This window comes from Pelodiscus sinensis, chromosome 2 (genome assembly GCF_052426305.1).
Source record: "Pelodiscus sinensis isolate ZL-2025 chromosome 2, ASM5242630v1, whole genome shotgun sequence".
Lineage (NCBI taxonomy): Eukaryota > Metazoa > Chordata > Testudines > Trionychidae > Pelodiscus > Pelodiscus sinensis.
The window spans coordinates 80015433-80040782 of NC_143053.1; the positions used below are offsets into that span (position 1 = coordinate 80015433).

The 25350-nt window shown below is 42.7% G+C and overlaps 1 protein-coding gene across 7 annotated transcripts in view; it reads right to left on the reverse strand.

The window, feature by feature from the left end:
• The window catches only part of RBBP8 (RB binding protein 8, endonuclease), a 110938-nt gene that overhangs the window by 13479 nt on the left and 72109 nt on the right, over positions 1-25350 (reverse strand). For 6 of the 7 annotated variants that reach the window (XM_075920885.2, XM_075920886.2, XM_075920887.2 and 3 more), the window contains 8 exons: positions 23195-23289; positions 15230-15357; positions 13157-14051; positions 12932-13058; positions 10999-11090; positions 10271-10382; positions 9300-9479; positions 2278-2347 (listed from right to left, as the gene is read on the reverse strand). In XM_075920885.2, the coding sequence (XP_075777000.2) occupies positions 2278-2347; positions 9300-9479; positions 10271-10382; positions 10999-11090; positions 12932-13058; positions 13157-14051; positions 15230-15357; positions 23195-23289 (1699 nt within the window). The remainder of the gene's footprint in view (positions 1-2277; positions 2348-9299; positions 9480-10270; positions 10383-10998; positions 11091-12931; positions 13059-13156; positions 14052-15229; positions 15358-23194; positions 23290-25350) is intronic. The other variant, XM_075920888.2, reaches the window with a different exon arrangement.

Genomic DNA, 25350 nt, shown 5'->3' on the forward strand with positions numbered 1-25350 from the left:
ATGGAACATACTTGATATTTGTTACCAACACACTGTTTATTCTGCTCGTCTGTCTTGTCCATTTACATTGTGAACATTTTTGGGCAGAAACCATCTTATATTATGGATGTTAAATTTAGATTGACTAATTTGCATCAACTGTTTGATTAATTGATAAGGGCGCCTCTGCCTTTGAAGTGTAGCAGCAGCCAACGGGCTGTTGCTACACTTCAAAGGCAAAAGCATTGTGGGGAGCATGGGGCCAGCAGGAGACTCAAGCAGTCCTCCGCTGGCCCCAGGCTCCCAGTGGAGTTTCAAAGCAGCAACGCCACATGGAGCCCAGATTCTGGCCTCTTTGAAGCACCCCTACCTCTTCCCCCCACACACACAGCTTGCTGCCTCTTTCTGATAGTTAACTAGTGTGTTGACTATCCGATAAGCATTTGCTTATCAAATAGTCGACTATCTGTTCACATCCCTAATTTATATTAGATTTGTCTGGCATTGCTCGGATCCTTAACTCAAATAGTTTTGTATTTCTTTATTTAAATCATTGTTCTGGGTGAGATGAGACAAGGTAAGGTCACAGAAGACCTGGGGTTGGTGTGCTGACAAAGCCTCTGAAACCTCCTTCCTCTCTGGGGCTTCTCATCATCCTGTCCTGCTGGTCCAGATCTCCTGGTCTCCCCCTGCCCAGGAACAGAGCTGAGATCACTACTGTCGGCTCCCTCCCTCTCGCTCCCAGCGCTCCCTGAAGAGCAATGCAGACACTCAATCTCTTCAGGTCTGAGGAGAATGCAGTTTTAGGCACTGTATCCTGGAACCCTCCCACACCAAATAGAATCAGAACTCCAAATAAACCATTCAGACAAGACCCTTTAATAATGAAAGGAGAATGTACATACTGATTGCTCCCCCAGGTAACAATTATTTACACCGGGCTTGACAGGAAATAAAAGTAATTTAAGTGGTTGCAAGTGAAAATGGACAGAGCATAGTAAATTACAAATTTAAAATAAAATGCATAGCTAGTTCTAACACACTAAAGCTTATTGCAAACTTACCCTAAAACTGTTCTTACTTCAGCTAAAACTCCAAGCCAGCAAAGATCTTTTTATCCCTGGGGTCTCTGGATCCTTTTTGGGTGTCTCAGGCCAGCCAAAGACAAAGAGCCTGAAAACTCTGCATCTTAAACAAATTCCTTTTGGGTGGGAATTCTGTTTCTGCATTCCCATATTCCATGTAAAATTACCTGGTCAGATCCTACCAGCTGGGGTGGTCACATGTCTTCCTAAGACCATCCACTGCTTAGACTTAAAGGACAAAGGAGGCTATTTACAGGTGATCACCCAGATACTGAGATGTGCAAGCACTGGAAACACAGCTGATGGCTTTTATTTGCACTTTAAAATCACAAACCATTCCTTTTCCATATCTCTAACTTTACATTCAAGGGTGACACATGCACCAAAATAAGATATACAGATCCAGCAGATTGTGACATTAAAATTGATAGGTTACATGAGGTATTTTTTCCAAAGCTTCATTGAGTTATGCATATTTGTATACATAAGACAATTTCATAAAGCATGGGGGAGAGGAACTGTAAGAAAAGGATTCATTATGCAGACTGCCTGGGGAAGAGAGAACAACCCCAGCCCTCTCTCACTGCAGCAGGTTGGGGCCAGGTGAGAAGCACTTGTTCATGGTCGCAGCAGCAGGCATGGCTGGGGGAGGGGTGCATGTCCCCCAGCTGGGGGACAGACAACATAAAAACAGAAACTCCATCTCTGGTACCTTGTTGGCCCCCCAACGGTCATTCTACAGTGTAACTGTCTCTCCTAGCCGACACCTCCCCTTCCATTTTATGAGAAACAATCAAAGACCAGGCAAATCCCATTGTCCTGGCACAATCAAACCCTTGCCTTGCTTTAAGTTTTGATACGAGGAAGCTGCATACCAAATTTGGTGGTCCTAGCTCTTACTGCTTAGGAGGAGTTCTTGAACAAATGGACTCACAGATGAATGGACAGACAGAGATGCACATTTGTAAAATATATAGTGCGTGCCTATAGCATAATGGGACCCCATTTTCAGCTGACCCCTAAGCACTCCCATAATAAAAGTGAAAACACATCTTCATTCTCTAATACTACTCAGAATTCATCTACAGATTTTCCAATTGTACAGCTTCAGCGTCTTTGTGGGAATTATTTAGTCATTTTATTTTATGAAAGGATAAGGACTCTTCAGAGAGGAAAACTCTGTTCTCATACATTGATATAAATGTTTCATTACCTTTCATCACTTTTAAAATATGGCTCCACAAAAGCTTTCTGCTTAGTTTTATCTTGTTTATCCTCATGCTCTGTAAATAAATAAATTCATGCCGTAAGTCTGTTATTGAACTGCCTAGATTTAATGACCATACAATGAAAGAGTTAGACATACTGCATAAATTGTAAGAGTAAATTTTAAAAAAATTAGCATAAAATTATTTGAGTTAACCATTATCATCCAGAACCAAACCACCTCTAAATTTCTCAATTTTACTATTTCACAAAGGAAAGTTACTAAGCTTGTGCAGTAGTGACAGTTTTTGAGATGTGTGTCCTGTGGGTGCTCCACTGTTGATGTCGGGCTCATCCTGGTGCTACAGATTGGAGTCTTTTCTAGTAGTATCTAGTCAGGCTGTGCATGTGTGCGGGGGAAAAGGGGTGCATGCCAGTCACACCTTTGGAGTTCACGAGCACAGCCCGTCTCCCCTCAGTTTCTTCGTGTATGCCCTCCTGCGTGAATGTCAAGCTGAAGAAGAGGGAAGGAGGGTGGGTCGTTGAGCACCCAAGGAGACACACATCTCGAAGAACTGTTGATACTGCACAAGGTGAGTAACTTCCCTTTTTTCTTCGAATGATGCTCCCGTGGGTGCTCCACTGTTGGTGACTACACAGCAGTATGTCACAGATGGTAGGTGGGCTTTGGCTAGGTCTTATGCGCAGATGAAAAGACTGCATTGGCTACTGTGGAGCTTTTGTCTGCTGATGTGGCTATTGCATAATGTCTCGTGAAAGTATAGTTAGAAGACCAGGTAGCTGCATAGCAGATATCTTCAAGCAGAACTCCTTTCAGGAAGGCTGTCGATGCTGCCATTGCTTACCTTGAAGGGAGTAACACTGAAGGACGCAAGTCATTATCACTTTTGAGACACACTGCGACAAGAGAGGTTTTCCTCTTGAACACTCCAGCAGTGAAACAAATAGAGTCTGTGATTTGCAGAAAAATCATGTACAATCTATATACAATTATAATGCCCTTTGGACATCTTGGGTGTGGAGAATGGCCTCCTCCAAGGAAGCATGAAGTTTTGGGCAGAAGGTAATGAGAACAACAGGCTTACTGATGTGGAGATCTGAAATGGCTTTAGGTAGGATGGAGGAGTGGGGTTGGAGGACAACCTTGTCTTTGTGAAATATGGTGTAGGGTGGTGATGCTGTGAGAGCGGCAATCTCACTAACTTGCCTTGCTGATGTGATAGCCATTAAAAAAAAACATTTTTACTGTTAAGAGGTAGAACGAACATTTGGCCGTGGGCTCAAAGGGTGGTCTAGTGCATTAAGAACCAAGTCCAAGTACCACATGGGTGGTATAGGTCTACGTGGCAGATTAAGATAATGTAGTCTTTTGAGAAATCTTTTAGAGATAGGGTGAGCAAATATGGAGAATAAGTCAATTGGTGGCTGGAATGCTGTGAGCACAGCTAGGAGTACTCCCAGCTAGGAGTGATGAAACTGACAAACTTGTTGTTTAAGAGACATTAGTCGAAGACTGTGTGAAGACGTACAGTAGATGGCTGAACCCCATTACTCACATACCAGGCTGAAAAATGGTCCCACTTATATAGGTAAGTATTATGAATGGTGTGTTGCCTACTGTGAAGTGAGACAGACTTCTCTTGTTGTGAACACATCTGCTCCGCCTCTGAGAGCCAGAAAGAAACCATGCTGTCAGATGTAGTGTTTGCACCTGCAGGTGAAGAAGAGTGCCTTTGTTCTGTGATAGGTCTGGTCGGTTCATTAGTGGGTAGGGAGGTACACAGGGAAACCAACCCCGGGATGGGCCAGGCAGACCTATGAGGATGACTCAGACATTGTCCCACTCTATCTTTTGGAGGACTCTGGGAATGGGGTGGGATGGAAGGAAAGACATAAAGGAGGTGAGTATTCCATGAGATAAAGAATGTGTGTCTCAGCGATATTGCTTCTATGCCCACTCTGGAGCAACACTGGGGACACTTGGTGTTCTGGCACATTATGGAGAGATCTACAGATGATCAACCCCATTGGTGGAAGATGTTGTGTAGGACCCAGATATGGATTTCCCCACTCATGATCTATCGCAAATGGGTGGCAATTGTATTCTTGATTCCAGGTAGGTATGATGCAGTGGTGCTGATATTGTGTGGATACACCAGTTCCACAGGTGCATTGCTTCCACACAGAGGCATCGAAAGTAAGCTCCCCCTGCTGGTTGATATAAAACATTGTAGTTACGTTGTTGGTGAGAATGCGTACCATGGAATCCCAGATATGTTGAAGAAAGCATCTGCAGGCATTGTGCACAGCATGAAGCTCCAGGAGATTGATACAGAGGCTAGACTCTTGGAAGGACCTGAGGTAGTATGGTATCCTGAACGTAGTGATGTTGCAAGTGGGCGCCCCAGCTGAGGAGCGAAGCATCTGTGGTAATATGGTTGGATGGTTGTGCCTGATGGAATGGGACACCGGCAAGGAGGTTCTGTGGATCGGTCCACTATTGTAAGGACGAAAGGACCCTCTGTAGAACTGCAATGTGTTTGTGCACCTGGTGTTTGGACGGTGTATACATCGAGGCAAGCCAGTGTTGAAGGCCCTGAAAATGCAGAGGTGCATATCGATGACATATGTTGTAGCAATCATGTCACCATGAGATGAAGGCAGGTCAGTACTGAGACAGTTGGGCTCAATATCATGATTGAAATCAAGCTTTTTATGGCATCAAAATGTTGATTTGGCAGGTATGCTCATGCAGTCATAGAATCAAGATGAGCTTCTATGAATTCTAGGGACTGAGTGGGGCAGAGGGTAGACATCCGCTCGTTGATAATAAGGCTCAAAGATTTGAAAAACCCATTGGTGAAAAGGAACCAATCTTTTGTGGCTTGCTGGGAAGGGCCACGAATGAGGCAATTGGCCAGGTATGGAAAAATCATGATGCCTTAGCTAGTGATGCTGCGGCTAGTGCCAGGATCTTGGAGAAGACTCTGGTGGCAGACAAGAGTCAGAAAGGAAGAACTCTGTATTGTAAATGGTCTGAAGCAACCGTAAGTGTCTCTGCGCTGGGTGTATGGTTATATGAAAATAAGCATATTAGAGGTTGAAGGCTGTAAATCAGTCTCCCTTGTCTAGTGCCAGAATGATTGCCGTCAGTGTGACTATTTTGAATCATTTGTGGAGGTATTTGTTTAGATAGTGGAGATTGAGGTTGGGTCTCCAACCGCCTGTGTGTTTTTCTGTAAGGAAGTAATTTGAATAAAATCCCTGCCCTGTTATTGCTTTGACACCCTTCTCTATGGCTCCTATGCATAGGAGGTGGTGTACCTTTTGATGGAGCAGCATTTCATCCTGAAAAGGGATGGTGGGGGGAGGATGGTGGAACTGAAATAAAGAGGATAGAATAACCGCACTTGATGACTTCTAGGACTCAGCGGTCCGTGGTGATTGCTGCCCATTGATTGTAGAAAGGGCATGAATGATGATGGAATATGGTGCATTTGGAAGGCACTGATGGAGTAAAGAGGTCATGCTGGCCCTTGACCAAAGACTCAAACTTACTGCTTGGAGGCCTGTTGGTGGGACGAGCAGGAGTTAGGAGCTCATAGGTGCTGGTTCTTTGCCCTAAAGCAGTTTTGGTCGAATGGCCTCTACTTTTGTTGCTTGCCACAGGAGAAATCTCTCTGTCTCTGGCAGGGAGTGTACCATCTCCTATGGTATGGGGGCATATACCTCCCTAAAGTACGTAAGGTGGTTCACGGGTCTTTGCTAGAGTGAAAGACTTTGTCTGTTTACACAGCAAAGAGTTTGTCTTTATCAAATGGTAAGTCCTTGACTTCAGTCTGAAGCTCTTTCGGGACACCTGCTGTCTGCAACCATGATAAGCCTCTCATCACAACAGATGTTGCCATTGCTCTTACAGCCATGTCAGCAGGGTTGAGCACCATTTGCAGCACTGTGCCAGATATAGTGTAGCCTTCCTGTACTATAGATTTTAATATGCACCTTTTATCATCAGGGAGATGCTGCACTAATTCTGTCAATTTTGCATAATTATTAAAGTTGTGATTGGCTAATAGTGCTGTGTAATTGGCTATACGAAGCTGGAGCGTCAATTAGGAATACATTTTCCTGCCAAAAAAATCTAGCCACTTATGGTCCTTGTCATGAGTGGTGGACTTATATTGTGGGTTCTTGGATCTGTGCTATGCAGCATCAACCACTAAGGAATTTAATTGTGGGTGAAGGAATAAAACATCCATGCCCTTGGAGGGACAAAGTACTTTCTATCACTCTTCTTGTTGTTTGGGGGGCTGTGGCTGGTGTCTGTCAGACCTCAACTGCAGTTTCCATAATTGCTTCATCTATGAGAAATGCAATTCTCAATTTTATGGCAGGTTGAAGATTCTTTAAAAGCATATGTTGTTTTTCATACACCTCTGATACTTCTACTGCCTGGCTGGTAGCTACCTTTTAAGTCCTGAATTTAATTCAGGTGATCAGTTGGTGATGGGTCATTAGGAATGATCAGCTCCTCTGGCGAGTACGAGGATTTGTCAGTTGGTGATATGTTGGGTTGCTTGGTATCAGGGTCAACAATAATCTGCTCCTCTTCCATTTCACATCCTCCATTATGAAAGGGGAAACATGGGGATGAGAGGGAGATATGGACCTCTGGACCAAGAGTGATGGTGCCAGTGCCCAGTGATGGTAGGGGGACCAGCAAGGTGGATAACAGGAGTGATAGGTCCATTCAGGATACCATGGAGGATGATGAGAATACCGTGTCCGATGTCTTTCATATGATTGTAGGCTCTAGGTGGAGAGCAGTGTTGAGATGAGAGTACACTCCTGCGATCGTCGTCATAGTTGCTATACAGCCGGTCCCCGAGTTGCGAACGGTTGTCTCACGTTCGGAGTTAGGACTAAAGCTGTTGTAAATGGCGGACCCTGAGTTACGAATGCGAGCCGCGCTTACGAACAGTGCAGTAGTGTGTAACTCTATGGGGTCCGACTTACGAACAAACCGAGTTATGACAAATTGCTTGGTCCGTAACTGGTCCATAAGTTGGGAAGAGGCTGTAATGTGAGAGTACTAGTGACCGTGGTGGATGAGAAGAGCCATGAACTGACAATGGAGATCAAGACTAATGCCTCAAAGAGGAATCACAGGGAGATCTAGGTCTTGGTTCCGGATCTGGCACTGGAGCATTATAGTGTGTATGAGCAGAAGAACAATAACAGTTCGAAGAAGTGTCCTGCTGTGCCGGGGAACACCGTGCTGGTGGAGGCAGCACTGGTGCCGGAGGGAATGGCACTGACTCTGGACTTGGGGCGTGAGGCCAGGGCTTGGCTGATTTAGGCCTGGCCTTTGTTGGCACTGAGATCTTAGTCGGTGCTGCAGTTTTGTCAGGTTAGCTGGTATCAGAGCTCTACGGTGCTGGAGCAGTTGGTGCCGCGGTCTGATCAGACCAGGATTTTGGGTCCATCAATAACACAGCACGCAGGTGCCTGGTGCAGGAGGTGCCCAGTTTGTCTCCCATGCTAAACCCTTCTTTAGCCAAAGGCTTAAGTGAAGGAGTTCTCGGGGTTTTCTTATGAATGGTGGCAGTCTCATGTACTTTACTGCCATCTCTATCTGACTGAGGCTCGAGTTCTTTGTCAAATAGTAGCATGCGTAGCCTCAGCTCTCTGTCCTTGTGAGCTTGAGCTGTGAGGCTACGACAATGCACACACTTTTGGGGGACATATGCCTCCCCCAGCCAACAAATACAAGACCAATGGCCATTTGAAACAGGCATTTTGTTGTTCATGCCTCTTTGTGTCTTTGTTTTCTCTCGCTTTTTTTGGTCTGCTCTGGCTGTGGCGGGTTTTTTTTTCCTTGCATGCTGTTCAATGTGTTCGGTGGCTCTTATTTTCTGATTTCCTTTTTGATGACAATCATTTTATCCTGTTTTTCTTCTTTTTCCTCGTTCTTGCGGTGTTTTTGGTTTTTTTTTTAACTAAATATGCAAATGAGGGCCATGACCAGCTAGTCTGGTGATGCGCTGTACCTCAGGAACTGCACCTCAACTATTTACAGGAATAAATGCAAAGAAAAAAAAATGTTTGTTATCTAATTACTACTAAGATAATGAGAACCAAATAAGTTTTTAGAAACTAATTAGAGTCAATTCCTATCTACAGAGTTCTGAAGAGAAGGCGAGGAATTGAGTTCCATCTGCAACCAAAAGCGGCAAAGAATGAACTGAGAGCAGTTGGGCCACATATGCAAACTCCAAAGGCACAAACAGGAACTCCCCCCTACGCACATTGGCGGCCCGATACTGTTAGAAAAGACTCCGATCTGTGGCAACAGGACAAGCCTGACACCAACAATGGAGCACCCACGGGGACATCACTAGAAGAAGAACTATTTATCCTCTAATGTGCTGAATGAGTACTGAAATCAAGCTTCAATTAAATACATGAATAGCTTTGAGGCAACAGACAGAATACACTTACAGTAAGAGAAGCATGGAATGGGGTGAGCAAGAGAATTAAAATCTCATGTAACTGAAAAGCAAAAAGACAGTAGTGGGAGATGTAAAGTGAAATGAGAGAAGGGGAAAGAGGAAATACAAAGAAGAGAGAGAAACTAATAGGATGCAAAATATTAAAAGAGTCTCAGAAACAGTTCCCCATGGAAACCCACCTTCCCCATTAATTGAGCAGGTAACTGCAACCAAATCAGTACATTAACACCAAGAATTGGTGATTCTTATAAAAGACATCCTACTGTACAACCCCTATGTTGACTTTTGTGATACTTTCCTGCTTTTGTAGGATTGCTAAATGAGTTACTTAATGCAGTAGTTTTTAAAAAGCCTTCTCTATTCTCTAAAAATTCTGGAATACTGAATGAATTCACATATTTGGCATACTTCTGTTTCTAGTGGGATTGTGTCCCAATTAATAAAATTCCCCTTTAGTTTGACCAAATTATTAACATAAATATTAAAGAAAAAACACCTGTATTACTCATTAGTTTGCTTGCTGATGACACTTCCTCTTTTTCCTTCTCTTTCTCAAGAGGATTTTCTCTTGCACCACATGGTGAGGCACTATCTTCCTCTAGATAAGATTTATATTCTTCATATGATGTCCGATCAAACATTTCCGCTAAGCTCTCATTCATTTTTCTTTCTCCCTCTAAAAAAAAGATCAGAATGAACATCCAAATCAATCTTTTGACAACTGAATTCAACAAAACATATGTTTTTTTTGGAGAATTAGTCAAAAGAACAGGTTTATACTTCCAGCTCTGTCACTAGCTCACTACAACTTGGGCAATTCACAAATTTTGTGTGCCTTGTTCTTCATCTTTTGAATATGGATTATGCTTATCTACCTCAAAAAGATATTTTGATTGATGTAAATGTACATATGCAAAGTGATGTCAATAATAAATCCTTAACCTTTGCACTACATGAATGGATTTTTTGTTGTTGCTGGCTGCTATTGTGGAGTTATCCAAACTCAAATATCTGCATTCTTTACTGGTGAATGATACTCCACCTTCATCCGACTTACCATAGGTATTTAAAATACAAATAAATCAAATGGATTTACATAAGACATGAAATAATTATATACATATATACACAATTATTTTTAGCATATTAAAAATGATATCTTTCCACAGATAGTTTGATAAGGTCAATAATGGGGTATTTTTGTGTCATGACAGTACTTTAATGTTTAATTCAGGTTGGACTACAAATACTATATGAGGTATATTTAATTTGTTTATAGAACTGGAGAAGTACAATCTCAGCCATAAACTATTAGCCCTATCCAAGTCTTTGACCTTAATATAGTCTTTTACTGACTTTGACAGGAAATGGATTAACAATGAACCTGTAGTTGTTACTGCAATGTTACAGTAATGCTACAAATAAAAACTGTACTAATCAATTTGAGAAAGGGAGAAAAATACACACTTGGATTGCCTTCTTCTTTCTGCTCTTGGTTTTTCAATTTTAGTAGCATGCTTTCACTAACATAGGTATACTCCAGGTCAGTCTCTCCTCCTTCTCTTGATTGAGAGCCTTCCTGAATAAATAAAGCATAGTAATGGTTATCACACTTAAGTTACAACTAATTAACATATTTCAAGCTTCAGGGAATGTAGGGTGGGGAGAGGGACCCAGGGCAGAAGTGCCTATGAAAACAATGACTATTTAGGAAAACACTCAGCAAGCCCTTACTTCATTATTGATCAAGTGTCAGTGATGCTAATCAAGTCAAGGCTTGTAAGTGTCAAACTATTTACAATAGAGTTCACACTGAATGTTGACAAAAGACAAACTGTGTAATTAAGAATTTTCATTCTTTTTTTCCCAAAACATTTTAGTAATGACTATTCCCTTTTTCCATAGCTATTAGGAAACCACTCAAAAGAATGTGGCACTAACTTTGTAATGGATAATGGAAAGCTTTGCCAAGTTTAGTTTTAGATTTCCATTTTGCAAAGTTGTTTTAGAAATACAATTAAAATGCATTTGTAATGTTTATGTCTAGTCTTGGCATTTCTCAATTTTTTCCACACCATCCTTTAGGTATGTAGCCCATTATCAAGTTAAGCTTAATTTACTCTTTTGTAAAAAAAAAAGGTAACTTTACTATTTATTTTATGGGATATGAGGGTGAAACTCAAATTTCTGCTTACCTTGGTATCAATAACTGTAATATCCATTTTGTACTGAGAAAGGTCTGCTCCTGGATCTATACTCCACTGGATATTTTCTAAGGATGATTTATCTTAGATGCGGAGATACAGGAAGCAAGAGTGAAAAGACAAATCAGATTCAAACTACTGACAGCATCTAATGACAAATTTTAGGTCTGTTTCCTTTCCAGTTATTCATTATTTTAGGCTCGATTTTTCTCATGACAACTCTGAAACAGTGTAGCATAAGCACACTATTTCAATATAATTTTGTTCAGATATAAAGAATTTTTAAAACATTTAGATTTTTCTGTATAGTCACTGTATACTGTTACTTTAATGATGCACTCTCGCTCTTTTGTATACCTATAAATGTGGTGATCTTAAATAAAGATAATATTGCAATAAAAAGTTTCACATGGTCTGTCAGTTCATCCAATCAATTCAGTACTGATAATGACCAAAGAAGTAACGATACTAATAAACAATGGCTAAGTTGGGGGGCAGAGTGTATTGTTTCAGTTGACTCCAAAATAATTCTTCTGAGAGAACAGTTAAAGAGAGACAGTGATTCAGAGACCTTAATTAGAAAAGTGAAAATATATAGCATAATTCCTGTAAATAGAAGTAAATGGTGGTAATGCTCTCCATTGCAAAGTTGTACCCTGGACGCCTTACTCCATTCATCTGAAGAAGTGGGTTGTGCCCATGAAAGCCCATCTACATTTTTTTGTTAGTCTCTAAGGTGCTGCAGGACCATTCGTTGTTTTTTAAGTTTTTTCATTTACAGACTAACACGTCTACCCCTCTGAGACTACTAAAAAGCAGGAATTTCTGAGAAAGAACATAAATGCAAACAAACATTCAGACAGATTTAGCCATCTATCATTAATTTTAATAGTCTAGGTATGCGACGTTTTTATACGAGAAAGTGGTGTATTGTAAAACATCAGAAACTTATTTTGTTTCAACATCTTACTCATATAGTGCAGTGCATTGCAATATACAGTTATTATAATGTAAAGTAAGCTAGATTAAAAACATCTTTTCTGCCCCGTTGAGTTAAAAATATAGTAAACTTCCAATAATCCAGCACCTTCAGGACCCAGGGAGTGCCGGATTATCAAATATGCCAGAGTACCGGAAGGGGGACTATGAGGGATCTGAGGGGAGAGGGGTCAGCGGGGAACTGGGCAGGGTGGGAGAGCGCGGCGTTGTGGGACCAACCTGGCAGCACCCCAGCTGCTCTGCCCCCTGCTTCCCCAAGTCAGCCACTACTGGCCAGCAGCGGACTTGGGGAAGCCGGGGGCAGAGCAGCTGGGGTGCTGCCGGGTTGGTCCTGCAGTGCCGCCCCTCACCTGAGCAGTGCTGTGGGACCAACCCGGCAGCACTCCAGCTGCTCAGCCCCCGGCTTTCCCAAGTCAGCCACTGGTCAGTTTCAGCAGCAACGGACTTGGAGAAGCCGGGGGCAGAGCAGCTGGGGTGGTCTGCCCCAGGGCTTTCCCAAGACCACCGCTGCTGAAAATGACCAGCGGCGGACTTGGGGAAGCTGGGGGCAGAGCAGTTCCAATTGTCCGTCTGGCCGGAGCACTTTCGGGTTCCAGTTGGTGCCGGACTATCAGGAGTGCCAGACCACTGGATGCCGGACAACTGGAGTTTTACCATATAAAGTCATGGACAAATACTGTCCAGTGAACAGAGAATGACATGGGGACATTATTGATACAAGCTTCATGAAACAGGTATGTTTTGAAAAAGTGATTTGAGGTATGTGAGGATGGAGACAGTTAAGGCAGAGGTAATTCTATGAATAAGAGGTGGCGTATCAAAGGACATGAAGTTGGAAGTAGGTTCAGAGGAAGGGAACAAAAATATGAACATTTCACTCCTTTAAACCATAGGCATTGGCTAAAGAAAGAAAATTTTAAGTTACCTTGTTCATTTTGCCGTGGTTTATTTTTTGTTATTCTACAAGGGTTTGGTTGAAGTACAGATGCCAGTTCACATTCTCTATGTCCTGTCCTGGTTTTCTTTCTAATTGGTTCATGGCCATCATCAACCTAAAAACACTACAATTTTAGTATTTCTCAGTCTTTAAATGAAATATTTGGAAAGGAAAAAGCATAAAATACACAATTCCTGTAGGGAAGCAACATACCTTCATGTCATCAAAAAGCAGTTCTGTCTCCACTGTGTTTGGCAAAGGTGGGATTTTGAAAGCAGATATTTCTTCTTTTATTTGTATCAGAGGTTTTTTATCTGGGCATGTTTTGCCCCGTGATTGGAGAATCATTTCCTGTACATAGGGATCTTCTTGTGACTCTTTCCCTAACAAATAACTTCCACTATTAGTATTTTGGCTAGATGAAGAACCTTTCGGAATGGGCTTCACCATCTGTGAAAAAACCTCATGCATAGCCACCTGTCTTACTCTATTTTTACAGATCTCATCACCTCCTATGCTTTTTTCTTGACAGAGAATAGTAGAAAAACGATCAGACAGGTCCAGAGGCTTATCAATTATATAATCTCCATTAACAGGTTGAGCATCTGCTTGAAAAGGGAAAGAGTTTTCCTTGTTGAAAGATGTTTTTTCACAGCTACTCACATTCTCATCTCCTGTTTTCTTTCTTTTGGTACATTTATCAGCCTCTTGTTTGTGGGGTTTAAGGAGGAAGTCATTCTTGATCATCTCATCTTTACCTGAGCACGTGTTGACCATACACCTTATGGATTCATTTGTATCCCTTTTCACAACCATCTGCCTTCTGGTTGAGGCCTGGCTGATAACAGAATTTACTTCAGTTCCAAGATTAAGTGGTGCAACAAGAGCAACATCTTCAGATTTTGATCTAACTTTATGGGATCTAGAATTGAAAGTACTGTTGAAGGGGTTATTTTTGGCATTGGACTTCAGTTCTAATTCTAAAACAGAAGCAGACAGACTTGAAGTCAGACTGTTCTTCATGTTGTTAGACGCTCCAAAAACAGGAGAAGCTACCTGAGAATCCCAGTCTACATCTGGTGGAGTGTTCTGAGATGGATCTGAAAGTCTAAACATATTGAGAGGTGAAAGACATCTTTGTGCCACTGGGAAAATAATTTAAAAAAATTCAGTCCCCTAAACATGAGCATTATTCAGCAATTGTCCAGCAGCAACTGAATAAATTGAGAGGGAAATTGTGTACACTCATCAGAATGTATTCCAGTTGTGAACAAAAAATTAATAAATTGTAATGGCTTCAGTTTGTTAGTATAGTACTATGTACAGTTTCAGTAGTCAATATGAGCAAAGGTTTATCTGCCTGACACCTGTAATACAACACTATTCCTGACTATTTTTCTTACCGAATTCAAAGGAAAGCTGAGAAATGAACATTGTTTTTATGCATACGAGAGCTGGTCAGTGATCACAGTTAAAACCAGAGGACACAAACTAGGCAAAAATAGATACGGTTTTCTGTTTCAATGTGACACTGAGTCCTTCCCTGGCTTCTCTCAAATATGGAAGAGAAAGTTAGGGTTAGCTTTCAATCTATTCAAGGAGTGGAAGGTGGAGAAGGTCTGGAAGAGAGGCCTATCTAGGTATATATATGAATGCTATCACTGTTGTAACTGGCTGTTTTTTATAAACCCCTCAATAATGTCCGTGGGACAGTCAGTGATTCCCTCTTGGGATCTTCAGGTGGCAACCAACCCCCTAGCCAAATGGCCACTCCCGTCCATGCCACCTTACAGAAGAAATTAAGGGGAATGGGCCACCTGCCTGTCTCTATTCAGCAAAAGTGAATTCCTGGTGCCTTCCACTATCTTACAGGAGTCTGAGATTGAAGGTGTTCCAAAATGTACCATACAACAACTAAGAAAATCTCAGAAGTGGGAATTCATTGCCCTGGGGTACTTTCCTCTCAAACATTTGATGTCATTTGGGTAAGAGAAAAATAAAAATCAATGATTTAGTAAATCTCTCCAACTCAAAGAATTTTGTGTGGTTTTTACAACACTGACCTGTTTTGGTCCACAAACCCCACATAAAATGAAACTGGTGAGGTTTTGTAGAGTCCTAACTTTAAAATAAGACACTATATTCTCTCAAAATTAAGATTTAATATAAGCCTTTGTAGAGTCCTAACTTTAAAATAAGACACTATATTCTCTCAAAATTAAGATTTAATATAAGCCTATTTGCCTCTATTAATTTATATTTGCTATAAATTAAAAATAAACTTACCCCAAGTTGTCGTCATTTCTTGATGATTTATGAACTAGCTGTCTTCCAGAATCTTCCTGCTTGGGACTGAGAGGCACTTGGGTCATTGGAATGTTACTTCTAAGAGCACTCAGTACACTCTGGGACTCCTTGGACACCATAAAAAGAAAGCACATTTGTATGAAAGAATAGGAAAGAATTAAAATGATAAATATTAGATTTGTAAATAAAAATACCAAAATCCCATTCAAACTAAATCATTAAAGTTTGAAAATCTTGGGATGAATAAGTTACTGAATTTTACCATCCAGATATTATACTACTTTTAACAATCTGATTTAAATAATCCACAAAAAGGCTTTAAAAAGGCTTTTAAAGACCCAGTTAGCTACTGTATTTCATGCATGCAAACCAATAAAGGATTTGCTTAATTTTGTATGCCTAAGAAAATACTATTCTATACAGATTTTACTACCCACTCCATACTGGAATCTGAGACTATGTCTACACTTCAATGTAAATCCAGGTTAGTGAAACTCTAAGTATTTGGACCCAAGACATCAGCATCTACCCTATGCCAATCCTATGCCCGAAACCAGGGCTCTAGTGTCCACACTGTAGTATGCAGAATCAAGTCCAACCATATCCTAGACTTCCTAACTCTACTCTTTCTTTGTGGTGTGACCTGGGAAAACCTGCATTTTACAGGAAGTTTCAACAGGTTACCAACATATCCTGTCAAGCATTTGTCTGCTAAGACCTCTCTTTTTGGCCTGAATGCTCCCAAAAGCCAGCAATACAGAAGCAGCACTGTGAAAGAGTTACTATAGTAATCTAAAAGCTGGGTATCCCAGACTACGCTATGTCTGTTGTCAACAAGTTTGGCATTGGAAAGAACTGTAGGTAACGTGGTGGCAGAGGTTTATTAGGTGATCAAGTGTGGGGTACACCCCAAAGTGGTGGGCATAAAAGATATTTTGGAAATCACTACTGGCTTTGAGGGAATAGTGTTTTCAAGCTGTACTGCAGCCACTGATGGGACACATGGTTTGCTTCCCTCAAAAAGCATGAGTACATACACTGCAAATGATAAACTCCATTTTATGCAAATGTTTATAGACCAACATAACCAGTTTATGAATATCAACACAAGTTACACTAGAAAAAGAATGTATGATGCAGTTGATTGGCAGACTGTGATGCTATTCCCACCTAATGACATTGTCATAAATGGAATGAGTAGTTTTGTGGCACAAATGAAGGTGAATGCACACAGGCAACAGCAGTTAAGGATGCTTGGTGGTCCCATATTACAGACTTGCATGGGCTGATGAAGAGGGAGAAGAGTTGCTTTATGAATATTCATGTTGACGGGAGAAAGGGGGAAGGCACTAATTGCCATGAAATGTACTTATGAATGGCCTGAGAATTTATCAAATGTGAAATGAGGAAATGCTAATTCACAGTATGAATTCATGTACAGACATGACTGATACCGGTATTGATATAGCTAGAGGTATTGAAAAACAGCACTTATATAAAATTTCCAATGATCTCTGATCATGTATTTGCATTTATTATTTGAAATACATATTATGATGTGTGGCAGTGATAGCAATAACATTTATTACTAAAATAAAAAGCTTTATTTAGAAACATTAGATAAATACAACAAACACATTGCCACAACTGCCATTACCACACCAATACATCAGTAACAGACAGGGCCGGACTAAGGGGTGGGCGAGCCGGGCAGCTGCTGTAAGGGGTGCACGGCGCTCCTTATAGCTGCCATCAGGCGCCGCGCGTCTGGCTCCCACAGCACCGCCCCCCCCATTCCCACGGCGCTGGCCAGCAGTGCCCTTCCCCCATGGCTGCGGGACCCTGCACGGCCAGGCGCTGCGTGCCAGCAGCAGTAGCCAGGCCAGGCTGGGCTGGGCAGCGCATGCGCCGTGCACCCCGGGGGCGAGCACGTGCTCCCTAGAGGTGGCCAGACCGGGCAGCGCATGCACCATGCGCTCCGGGGACGGGCCTGCACATGCGCCGTGTGCACGGGGCGCCAAAATGGCTCGGGCCGGCCCTGGTAACAGAACCTTACAAACAAATAGTGCATGAACAAGTACCAACAGTGAAACCATCTACAAGACATCTACTCTTGCACGACCCCTGGCTGCCCAATCTTCTTTCCCTTCCTTCTACAGTTGCCAAGTGCTAGGAGCCAGGGAAAGGGAGTTGAGGCATTTATGGTGGATGATGTCAAAATGGAAGACTCAATGAGTCACTGCTGCCCTGCCCAGTCACTGATGGGGCCCAATTGCATGGGCCACCCAGTAATGGAGTTTCCAAGCTGTTCCTTGACTGCAGCACAGCATACTGCAGAGGGGACTCAAGCCATGATGTGGTTGTAGCAGGAGCCAGTACTTATGTGGATATTAGTGGTAGCAGCCATTCAAATAGTTCTTTTCTGTTGAATTCAGTCATCCTCCCTTTGCCACTATTCTTTTCTAGAACGAGGAAGCAAATGTCAGCTTCTATGCTGCAACCCTGTCCTCAAGCTGTATAGTCATCCTGAACCTTTCTGCTTCCCTCTTGTTATGCCTTTTTTCTAGCTATAAGTCCTTTGGTCCTGGACCTCCTTGTTGGCCTCGTCCAAAACTTTATGTTTATCACAGAAATGCTTCCTTTTGGAATGGTCCCTGAAGGTACACTGATACAGGCTTCTGCTGCATGGTAGCAGTACCAGCCTGTAGCAGCTGAGGGACTTGAAATAAAACAAGACACAGGGGGTTATTATCTTAAATAGCTCAATGCTGGAGCACAGAAAAAAATTCTTGTGAAGTTTTAAGGATGTGAAATGTTACTTTTAAAACTGAACTTCGGTAAATTTTGAGAATGTTTCATCCCACAGAAACTCCCTGAACACAGCTAAATTAATCACAGTGAAATAAATACAGAGACAATGGCAAGTTAAAAATCACAACTGCTTCCATCCTCCCCCTCCACCAACTAAGAACTGCAGAACAACTTGGGCTCTGGGAGGGCAATGGGGACGTCACTATCTGTTCTACAAAAGGTTGTTCTATCATTTCATGCATACCACGTTTAGGAGGACATAACAGTTCTTGTGGTGCCTGACTGGAAAAGGTGTTACTGCAAGTTGCCTGGGGGAAACCATTGAAATATTTAAAGTAGTTACTGAACAGTGCCATTATGAGTGGAGTGGGATGATCAGCTATCAAGGTAGCCCTGGAAAACATGCCCTTCCCCAAAATGTGACTGCTTGGAGTTCCTGCTATGGGAAAAGTTTGCAGCATTCAGTACTTGGGGTTGGGACAGAATTCATGAGAATCAAGACTCAACAGAATGTTGTGCAAGCTTCCACATAGCTGAGCCTGTTATGACTGCATGCAAATACACACAACTCCACTGTCATGCTCACACTCCTGGCACAAAACCCCAGTCATATCTGAAACAAAGGACTGCATGAATATATTTAACTGAAATGAGACCATATTTATCAAAGGAATATTTCATAATCCTTCACAGTTCACTGTTTCCATGCACCTCATTACACTGTTACATGGTTACAGAGCAATGTACTTATGGGGATGGCGATATAAAATTATTTTTAACAAGTAGCAATGTGCTATCAAAAATTTGTGGCTTTCCTCTAAAAACTCACTTTTAAATATATTCTTTACTGTTTGCATTTCCCAGTCTCCATTCTGAATTCCATGTAGTGGTGAACACAGAGATGCTAGTACACAATCTGCCATTAATGGATCTGCACTGCTACTCAGGGATCGTATTAAATTTTGCATTTGTTCATAGAATAGAAATTGCTCCCATTTCTATATTAATAAACATTAAAATGGAGCTGGAAACTTACCAGGCTCCATGACAGGCCATTCCTGTATGGGGCACCAAAGAGTTCTTCTGAGTACAGCCCTGGGACAAACTACAGCTGCTTTTGCAACAAAGCCTCCTCTGGGGTTGGTGTCAACAGCAGTCAGTCACTTTGCTGACTTCATTTGGTTCCACAGGTTGCCATCTTGGTTGACCAAGTCATCGTGCACCACTGTTGACTCTATGCTCAATGCAGTATTTAGCAACTGATCAAACTCATCATAAAATAAGCATTGGCAGGTTGCCTGACGTGGGGTTCTTGTCACTATTTTTCCAGTAGTCAGTCTTGAGTCATTTAATCCACTCTCTGCACTGGTCAGGTAAACTTCCAATACTGCCAGCTTCTTCACTATTTGGTAGTAAAAATGGTCATTCCTTGAACTCTTACTAAAATCTACTATTCAGCTGGACTCACTGCAGAGATTAAAATCTGCCTGTGCTCCCACAATCATGAAGCACTGTGTTTTGCAAAGGATTCCTTCTTGTCAATGTCCGCTGCAAATGCAGAAGGCTCCCTGAAGTTTTGTTTGCAGAGCAGTGCTCAGATTAAAATAGAAGAGGGAAACAAAAGCAAGCCCCTTGTTCTAATACATCAGATCATCAAGCTGGTGTTTACTGCAAGTCAACTGTCCTCTCCCCCAAGAATTGCCAAAGAAAGTCAGTCCAAGGGATTGAGAGATACTTTTGGCAGACTCACGGAACACGAGCCCAAGGTGGACTGGGTTTACCCAGGTTTGAACCCAGGGTCCTGACTTGAACTGTCCAAACTTGTGGGGTGCTAGGACCCTTGGTTGAAGCCTAAGTCCAAGAGATTTGTGTGCAGATTTTAAGCTCATGTCTGGGTCTGGACTTACACTCCACTGTAGACGTACCTTTAATGCCTTCCAATAATTCTTTAAGTGAATATGACTAATGTCACACAGAACTAAGAGGAAGTTATTCACCTTGGTGCAGTAACGACAGTTCTTCGAGATGTGTGTCCCCATGGGTACTCCACTGTAGGCGTCAGGTCATTCCAGTGCCACAGATTGCAGTGTTCGTGGGCAGCGGTCGCACCGCTGTTCACACTTTTTGATCTCTCGCGTGGTCCGGCTCCTGCCAGTTCCTCAAGTCCACCCCAGTGTCTGAAAGATATAACGAGACTCTGAAGCAGGGAGGAGGGCAGGTAGTGGAGTACCCATAGGGACACACATCTCAAAGAACTGTCATTACTGCACCAAGGTGAGTAACTTCCTCTTCTTTGAGTAGTGTTCCCGTGGGTGCTCCACTGTAGGTGACTGTGTAGCAGTACTTGAATATAAGGAAGGCAGCTAACGGAATCGTTGCTTGTCCACAGTAGAAAGCACTGAAGACGCTACAGCGGTGTCAGTAGATAGTTTATGAGAGATTGCATAATGCTTCATGAAAGTATTGTTAGTGGATCAAGCCGCTGGTCTACAAATATCTTTTAGAGGAACCCCACGAAGGAAAGCTGTAGAGGTTGCTACGGCTCTAGTAGACTGGGCCTTCAGTGTGTCCAGTAATGGTTTGTTGTGTATAACATAGCACTTCTTAATGCAGATAACAATAAAGTTTGAGATACGTTGCGATGAGATAGGTTGACCCTTGCTACGTTCTGCTAGTGAAATTAGCAGGCAGTCCATCTTACAGAAGTTCTAGTTCTTTCCAAATAGAATGCAAGCGATCTTCTCACACCTAGTGAATGAAGGATGGTCTCGTGAGCACTCCCGTGTGGCTTGGGGTAGAAAGATGGGAGTACGACAGGCTTGTTTATATGGAAGCCTGAATAGACCTTTGGAAGGAAGGATGAGTGTTGATGTAACGTGACTTTATCGTTGCTGAAGTTGGTGTATGGTGGAACTGCCATCAAGGCTGCTATTTCTCCAACTCTGCGAGCAGAAGTAATGGCTAGCAGGAATATAACTTTAAGCATCATTATTATAAGTGGAGCGGTTGCTAGTGGCTCAAAGGAAGCACAGGTTAGAGTGTCCAAAACTAGCTCCAAGTTCCACGCAGGCAGTGATAACCTTTGCGGAGGATATACGTTGAGGAGACCCTTGAGGAACCTACGTGTGGTAGGATATGCAAATACTGAAGAACCATCCACTGAGGTGTGGAATGTGGTGATAGCTGCTAGATGTGCTTTCAAAGATGCTAGAGCTAACCCTGTTTCTTTTAATTGTAGGATGTAGTCCAAGATGGCAGTATGTGGATCCAACTTCCTAGCAGTGCACCAAGATAAGAATCTGCGCCACTTTTGAAGATAAGTGGTTCAAGTGGACTGCTTTCTACGATGTAATAAAATATTTCTCACTTTCTCCGAACGTTGGAGTTTGTGTTCTTGGAACCAATTTTAAGCCAGGCTGTCAACTGTAGCGTATCATGTTGAGGGTGAATTAACGTCCTGTTGTCTTTGGTTAGGAGATCGGAATACATGGAAAGGTGATAAGGTGAGGAGATATCCGGTAAAGGTAAGGGAACCACGTTTGCTGTGCCCAGAATGGAGCTATGAGAATCACTGCTGTGCCATCTCTGTTGACCTTCTTGAGAACCCTGGGGTTGAGTGGTGTAGGAGGAAAAGCGAATAGGAGGGGGCCTCCCCAGTGGAGGAGAAAGTCATCCCCTAGAGCAGTGGTCCCCAACCTTTAGAGGCTCCCGGGCGCCCAGGGGGTGGGGCCACTCACGCGCCGGGCGCCTGGGGGGTGGGGCCACTCACGCGCTAGGCGCCCGGGGGCAGGGCTGCGCGTCCGGGGGCATGCCAGGGGACGAGGATGCTCTTGCACCCGGTGCTGGCATGTTCCCCAGGGCCGGGGCTGTGGCCACCCGAGCGCCTTATGCTGCCCGAGCTACGCGCCCGGGGTCGGCACTGGCGCGGCTCGAGCGCCACGCGTCCGCATGTGCCCCGGGGCTGGGGCCACCCAAGCGCCACGCACCTGGCGCCAGTGTGTGCTGCGCGCCTGGGGCCGGCGTCTCCCATGCGCCGTGCGCCGGGGCCGGCCCAGGTTGTCGGCGGGTGCGCACAAATGCCCCGGCGGGTGCGCACAAATGCCCCGGCGGGTGCCATGGTGCCCGCGGGCACCGCGTTGGGGACCACTGCCCTAGAGATCCTTGACTTATGCCAGCCCTGGAACAATAATGCTGGCATTTTGCCGCCATATGCCCCAAGAGGTAAGACAGGTAAGTTTTGAAATTCTGGGACTGTTTGTGACGGTAAAAACAAGATCTTGGATTACTTGGAATCTCTGCATTCGTAGATACGCCCTTGCTGCGGTTGAATCTGGATAGGCTCCAATGAACTCTAAGGTGTTTATAGGCAAACACATTGACTTCTGTTAATTGAGAACGAGGCCTAAGAATTCGAAAGTGTGTTTGGTTATGGATATCATGTACAGAGTATTTGTCTCCAATAAACCCTTTATTAGACAGTCGTCTAAATAGGGAATAATCATAAATCGTTGGCGACGTAAGTATGCCGCTACGACAGCGAGCGTGTTGGAAAACACTAGGCGCCAATGACAGGCCAAAGAGTAGGACACGGTACTGATAGTGGTCCGAACCAACCACAAAGTATAGGAACTGCAGGGATGGAGTCACCACTCACCTCACCCCCTTGAGGGATTATTCTAGTAGCTGCCCCAAGTTACAATGGGGGCTGGGTTCAATCCGCAGACTGCTGGAAGCATGAGAATTATAAACATGACACCACTCTTCCCTCTAGCTCTGTGGCCCTAGCTCATTGTTTTATTAAAATGAATAGTTGCAAATAGGGGGAAAATAATGTATTTTATAAACTACTTAAAGCCTGTAGACAGAACAGCCTGCTCATTTCTCTTCATCATAAGTAAAGGTAGGACAGTATTTAGAATACCTAGAAAAGGTATTATTCAGAAGGCGTCTGCTGAATCTTAAATTGAAAATAATCAAGAACCAATTACTTTTCTTTCTTCTTATATCTTTTACCTACCTGGAGAGCAGCACTTTCCAAACAAGGTGAGTTACATAGCTTCACAAACACTGTATTACACAACTGGCTTATAAGATTTTTTTTCTTTTTTTGAGAAATATGGGAGCATTACTTACAGATTCTTCTTGATCAAGTCCAATGGTTTCTGCAACAACTGCAGCCAAGTTAAAAGATGGCTTTGCAATTGGATAGTTTCCCAGCCCTTGTTTATCTGTGTGTATAGAAAAAGGAATGAATATTGAATTATACATACAGTGAACCCTCGTTTATCGCGGTAGATAGGTTCCAAACCCGACCGCGATAGTTGAAAATCCGCGAAGTAGGGACATGTATATTTAACATGTATACAGCGAGCCCTCGCTACTTCGCGGTTCGACCATCGCGGATTCACGTATATACATAATGTAATGAAAAAGTCCGCGAAGTCGTGAATCCGCGATGGTCGAACCGCGAAGTAGCGAGGGTTCACTGTACATAATTTGATTCTACTTTTACAAAGAGATGGTGCAAATTGATTCAGATGTAAAAAGAGCCCATACATTGAAAACCACATCAAAGTGGTAGAAATGTGCTGAGCTGTTTTGGAAATTGTCAATTTAGTGAACAAATTGGGTTCTTGTCTATGCAGAATGGAAGATATCCCTTGTATTCATATGGAATCCCCCAAAATCAAACTGTACAGAGACAATCTGAGCAGAAGTTTCCCTTTCAAGCTTCCTATCTAGAGTATGAATGCTATAACAGTGGCAAATGGACTGGTATAGTACTTGTGTCAATGGTGACAGTACTTAAGAATGTAAAGGTAGATGATGTAAACTTTTAAAGTCTAACTTTTCTAATATGCTACATGTAGCATAAAACATTTTACACCTTCATGACTGAGAAGACTAAGTAAAGCATGATGTTCTACATTCTTTAGAATAAGAGGAACATTAGCTAAAGAGAGTATTATGCAAGGTTATTAATTACTGATTTTTAAAATGTACTTAAGATGCCTAATTACTTCTTAATGATTACATCTCTAAAACATAAACGGTAAAATTTCAATATAGGTTTAAACAATAAATATATTTGATCTGATTTTAGTAGATAGGTAAACAGCAGAAAAGGAGAATATTAAGATTCCAGTCAAACAAATGTGTTAAAGAGTCATTACCTTTGGCTAGCCTCAATGATTACTCTTTGCAAGCTGCCATGGATCTTTTCCCTAAAGTCCATGCGTATCTTGAAATAGCTATCTTTTCCAACACACTTCTTTACTGGTAACCAGGCAGAACAATTAGAGTGCTGAGTATAGCAGCAATATCCAAACAGACAAGGAAACACAGATCAAAGGGACCCAGAAGAATGGACTGTGTTCCCTTTGATTTCTGCCTATCCTCAAAAAATATCCTAGTGGAGCATAAAGGAAATAAAATCCTGAATAGGGAAAGACAGGGTTTCTCACCTTGGTCAGTAATGAGGTTCTTTGAGGAGGTTGTCCCTCTGGGTGGTCTACCTTAGGTATCTGAGGTGCTGCTGTCGGAGAATTTAGGTAGCAGTGCTCTTGAGATAGGCTGTGCACACAGAGCAGCCTGCACACGCCTGTGCGGCTACTCCACATGCGCAGCCAACTGCCCCTTCAGTTCCTTCTCTGCCCCAGAAATAGGTAGTTCTGAGGCAGAGGGGAGGAAGGGTAGGTGTGGTAGAGCACCTACAGGGCCAACCATCTTGAAGAACCTGTTAGTGCAGAAGTTAAGTAACCCTCTTTTCTTCTTCTTCTTCCTCTTCTTCAAGGAATGTTCATGTGGGTGCTCCATTTTAAGTGACTAGGAAGCAATACTCATGCTCTAAGGAGGGAGCTTCGGCTCATTGCTATTATGCACAGCACCTGGTATCATTTGGCCAAAGTGTGTATCCTGCAACAAGTAAGTTTCAAGTGCATAATGTTTAACACATAATGTTCCTTTTTAAGTCCAAGGAACACCAAACAATTTTTTTTATGAGGAACACCAAGGATATTTTTGTTGAGAGAAAAAAAAAGGGGGAGGGGGAAGAGAGAAGCTATTGGCAAAAATCGGGGGTGGGGGTGGTGGAGGAGATTGAGCATCAAAAAAAATAAAAAAGGTCGCCTGCCCATTTAAAGGCAGCCATTTTGAACTCTGTCATTCTCCACAGCACACCTCTGACTGCCTCACGGCACACAAGTGTGCTGCGGAACATAGTTTAAGAAACACTGGTCTAAATAAAACGTAACTGCCCTGCAGACGTCCAGTGTGTGCAATGCAACCTC